Source organism: Abramis brama (assembly GCF_963993115.1).
Source record: "Abramis brama genome assembly, chromosome: 10".
In the NCBI taxonomy this organism is placed as follows: Eukaryota; Metazoa; Chordata; class Actinopteri; order Cypriniformes; family Leuciscidae; genus Abramis; species Abramis brama.
The window spans coordinates 33,870,225-33,874,466 of NC_139972.1; the positions used below are offsets into that span (position 1 = coordinate 33,870,225).

General features: G+C 36.8%; 1 protein-coding gene across 1 annotated transcript; it reads right to left on the reverse strand.

The window, feature by feature from the left end:
- Positions 1 to 1,480: 1,480 nt before the first annotated feature.
- On the reverse strand, positions 1,481 to 2,428 carry LOC311091246 (olfactory receptor 1D2-like; the record flags this gene model as incomplete). Its single annotated transcript, XM_084127066.1, has 1 exon — positions 1,481 to 2,428. The coding sequence occupies one exon, from the start codon at positions 2,426 to 2,428 to the stop codon at positions 1,481 to 1,483; it is 948 nt and encodes a 315-aa protein (XP_083983192.1).
- Positions 2,429 to 4,242: the final 1,814 nt, after the last annotated feature.

The window sequence follows — 4,242 nt, forward strand, 5'->3', positions numbered from 1 at the left end:
TCGATATTACTTACTGATTAGTTAAGCTTGTTTCTATATTAGTTAATAGTAGTAGCTGAAGTGTTAATGTAGTATTACTCATTAGTCCTGCATTACTTCCTGCATAGTTACTTATTAAAGGTAGGGTAGGTAGGATTTTTATAAAAAACTTTTTTTCAAATTTGTTTAAACTGTCTTTATATACCAATACATAATTAAAATGTAAGTGCTCTGAAAAAGAGAGTTTAAAAATCGAGTGACTGTAGACCTTTTAATCTGCAATAAACACAGCTCATTATTTCCATCCGGGACGAAACAATTGATTGGTTTGGGCGACTGTCACTCACTCTCGCAACCATGGCTACCACCCCTGTTGCTACAAGATCTGCCCATGTGCGCGCGCACCCGTTTGATTTGAGGAGTGCAAGAGAGGCGCGGAACCTACGTAGAGTAAAATTATGGCAGAGAAAAAGAGCATTAAAAATTCAAAGCACCTGCATATGCAGTCAGCGAAGGCAAACAAGGCAAAAACTACTTCCTCGGACCCTGGTTGCCCGCACTCTTGAACGACCTCCTCTGCTTCGCCCTCGACCCCGGACCTGTCCTTGAACCGACGATGCGGTACTTGTCACCGGAGTGTAACGTTAGTCCTCATCAGAGTCAACAATGTTTTCATCATGGAAACTCTTACATGCAAAACACTGTATATGTTATGAATCTTACACGAAATTCACCTTCATCACAGTTTAACTGATGGTAATGGAAAAACGTGTATCAATGCAACCTGATTTTAGCTTTGCCTTATAAATATAGCTCGTTACCAAATCAAACAAAATATATTTTAAACTTTACCAGTATCGATATGCTAGATTGATAGTGAGTACTAAAAGCCATCTTATTTGTTTATATTTATAGTTATGATAAAGTTAGGTATTTTATTACATGTGATTCTGACATGATGTCACTGCATGCACTGCGCTCCTTCCTCTGCACTAGTCTCAGGTAAATAAATGCGTCTTCCTGAGCCTGAGCATTTGGCGTCGTGCGTTCATGTGTTTTGGGGGCGTGGCTTTGGAAGGAGCCCAGAAGGGAGGGGGTGGGAGTGAATGGAAATAATTAGCTGTGTTTACAACAGTCGTGAGAGGTCTACAGACACTCAATTTTTATACTCTCTTTTTCAGAGTACTTATATTTTAATTATGTATTGGTATATAAAGACAGTTTAAACAAATTTGGAATGTTTTTTTTTAGAAAAATCCTACCTACCCTACCTTTAATGACGGACCATTATTGTAAAGCATTACCCATTTCATACCTAAAAATACCCCTTAATCATGGTGAAATCATTATAACGTGCAACCTCTTGTGACTTATTGTCTCATTATTTTCTCTATAATAAAAGAACAATGTCCATTAAATAAATCTTCTAAATATTCCTAACAAAGAAAAACAAAACATATAAAACACATAAAGCATAAGGTCTTTTAACTTGATAAAATATTCACTCAGATATTCCCACTTGTTTCTTGAAAAACATTCTCATAACTTGCTGGCGTACTGTTGTCAGATTTAGTCCATAAATAAGTGGATTTAACATAGGTGGTACAAGTAATAATTCCAGGGCCATGAAATTGCGCACACCTTGAGGCACATTCTTTGAGCCATAACGACTGTACAGTACATCAAACAGCAAAGCAACAGTCACATTGATCAATGCAAGCAGATGTGGCACACATGTTTGCATGAATTTATGTCTGCCCTCTATTGACTTTATGCACTTTCTAATCAGGTGAATGTATGAGCAAAATATGAATACTCCATGTCCAAAATATGTAAGAATAATAATGTACCCAAAAACATTATTTACAGTTGTAGAAAAACAAGAAAGTTTTGCAACTGCCCAAATCTCACAGAATAATTTTTCAATAGTAGAGCCACATAAGGTCAGTCTAGCTAATAAAATAATTAGAATAGACACGCAAAAAAATGGAGCCAGCCAGCAGAAAAGGATACATTTAAAAACCATCTGATTGGTCATTATTGAATGATACTCAAGTGGTCTACATATTGCCAAATACCTGTCATATGCCATCACTGTTAATATTGAAATGTCACACGCAGCAGATGAATAAATTACAAATATTTGAATCAGACATCCAGTATAAGAAATCACATGATCGTGTGCTAATAAATCATACATGAATTTAGGATAGAATCCAGAAGTGCCAAAAAGTCCATTTATGCAGAGATTACATAAAAACACATACATCGGCTCATGAAGCTTCTTATGTAGTATGATGGTGAAAATTACAGTTAAATTACAAAACACCATAAGGGGATAAAACAGAGCAGTGAAAGAAAAAAACACAAATCTGTTTTCCATTGTTTCATTCAGACCAGAGAGTGTAAATACTAAGATACTGGACTCATTCTCCAGTGGTGGCTGCATCTGGAAGGATATGCAGTTATTATGTAGATTTTCTTTTTATTATATTTAAGTCATTGGAAAGCTAATTAGACATAGAAAGTTCATTTGAATTGTCTTTAGCTAGGCTGTCTGTAGATGGAAAAAAAGGCAAATATTAAATTTTCTAACAGTAGCACATTGCCAGTTTAGTGACAAGACCTTACCATCTCCTCTGTTGTCATGTTTCTCATTGTGCTCCCTAAAAGTTTGATTTGGTTTGCTATTTATGGACACTGGTCTCATGCCAATTGCCTTGACCACAAACATTAAAAGCAGTGTTAACAAGCTCTCTAAAGGCTTTTGACCCTTAATTTGAAATAACTGCCAATCTATGTATAGCAGTGCTGCAATAAATTATTCTGTTTGGCAAAACAATGAGACAGACACAGTTGTGCTATTATCAGTAATGAGTCGCTCTTGCAATCTTTTATTACAATAATTCAAAGATGAGATATATATATATATATATATATATATATATATATATATACACTCACCTAAAGGATTATTAGGAACACCATACTAATACTGTGTTTGTCCCCCTTTCGCCTTCAGAACTGCCTTAATTCTACGTGGCATTGATTCAACAAGGTGCTGAAAGCATTCTTTAGAAATGTTGGCCCATATTGATAGGATAGCATCTTGCAGTTGATGGAGATTTGTGGGATGCACATCCAGGGCACGAAGCTCCCGTTCCACAACATCCCAAAGATGCTCTATTGGGTTGAGATCTGGTGACTGTGGGGGCCATTTTAGTACAGTGAACTCATTGTCATGTTCAAGAAACCAATTTGAAATGATTCAAGCTTTGTGACATGGTGCATTATCCTGCTGGAAGTAGCCATCAGAGGATGGGTACATGGTGGTCATAAAGGGATGGACATGGTCAGAAACAATGCTCAGGTAGGCCGTGGCATTTAAACGATGCCCAATTGGCACTAAGGGGCCTAAAGTGTGCCAAGAAAACATCCCCCACACCATTACACCACCACCACCACCAGCCTGCACAGTGGTAACAAGGCATGATGGATCCATGTTCTCATTCTGTTTACGCCAAATTCTGACTCTACCATCTGAATGTCTCAACAGAAATCGAGACTCATCAGACCAGGCAATATTTTTCCAGTCTTCAACTGTCCAATTTTGGTGAGCTCGTGCAAATTGTAGCCTCTTATTCCTATTTGTAGTGGAGATGAGTGGTACCCGGTGGGGTCTTCTGCTGTTGTAGCCCATCCGCCTCAAGGTTGTGCGTGTTGTGGCTTCACAAATGCTTTGCTGCATACCTCGGTTGTAACGAGTGGTTATTTCAAAGTTGCTCTTCTATCAGCTTGAATCAGTCAGCCCATTCTCCTCTGACCTCTAGCATCAACAAGGCATTTTCGCCTACAGGACTGCCGCATACTGGATGTTTTTCCCTTTTCACACCATTCTTTCTCTATTCAAGCTTAAATGGTTGTAATTCAAGAATGCTTTGGAGTATAGACCCAAGTTTGGTCTTGTTTTAAAGGGAAAAAAATGCAGATTATTACTGAGGTGAAAGCACTTCAAAAAATTAAAGTATGAAAAAGTTATGGAAGTTTAAATTTACATTAAATCAAAAATAATTTATTTAATATTTTTCTTTTATATAAAATATATATTTTACAAAATATGTTTTACAAAAAAAATACTATAAAATCAAAGCCATATATCTAACCAAGTTGTGTTCCAAATTTGAAGGTGATATCACAAAAATTGAAGTTCCCATGAGATTTTGTTTAGGCGTATTACCAAAAATAGCCACCGGGTGTCATTGA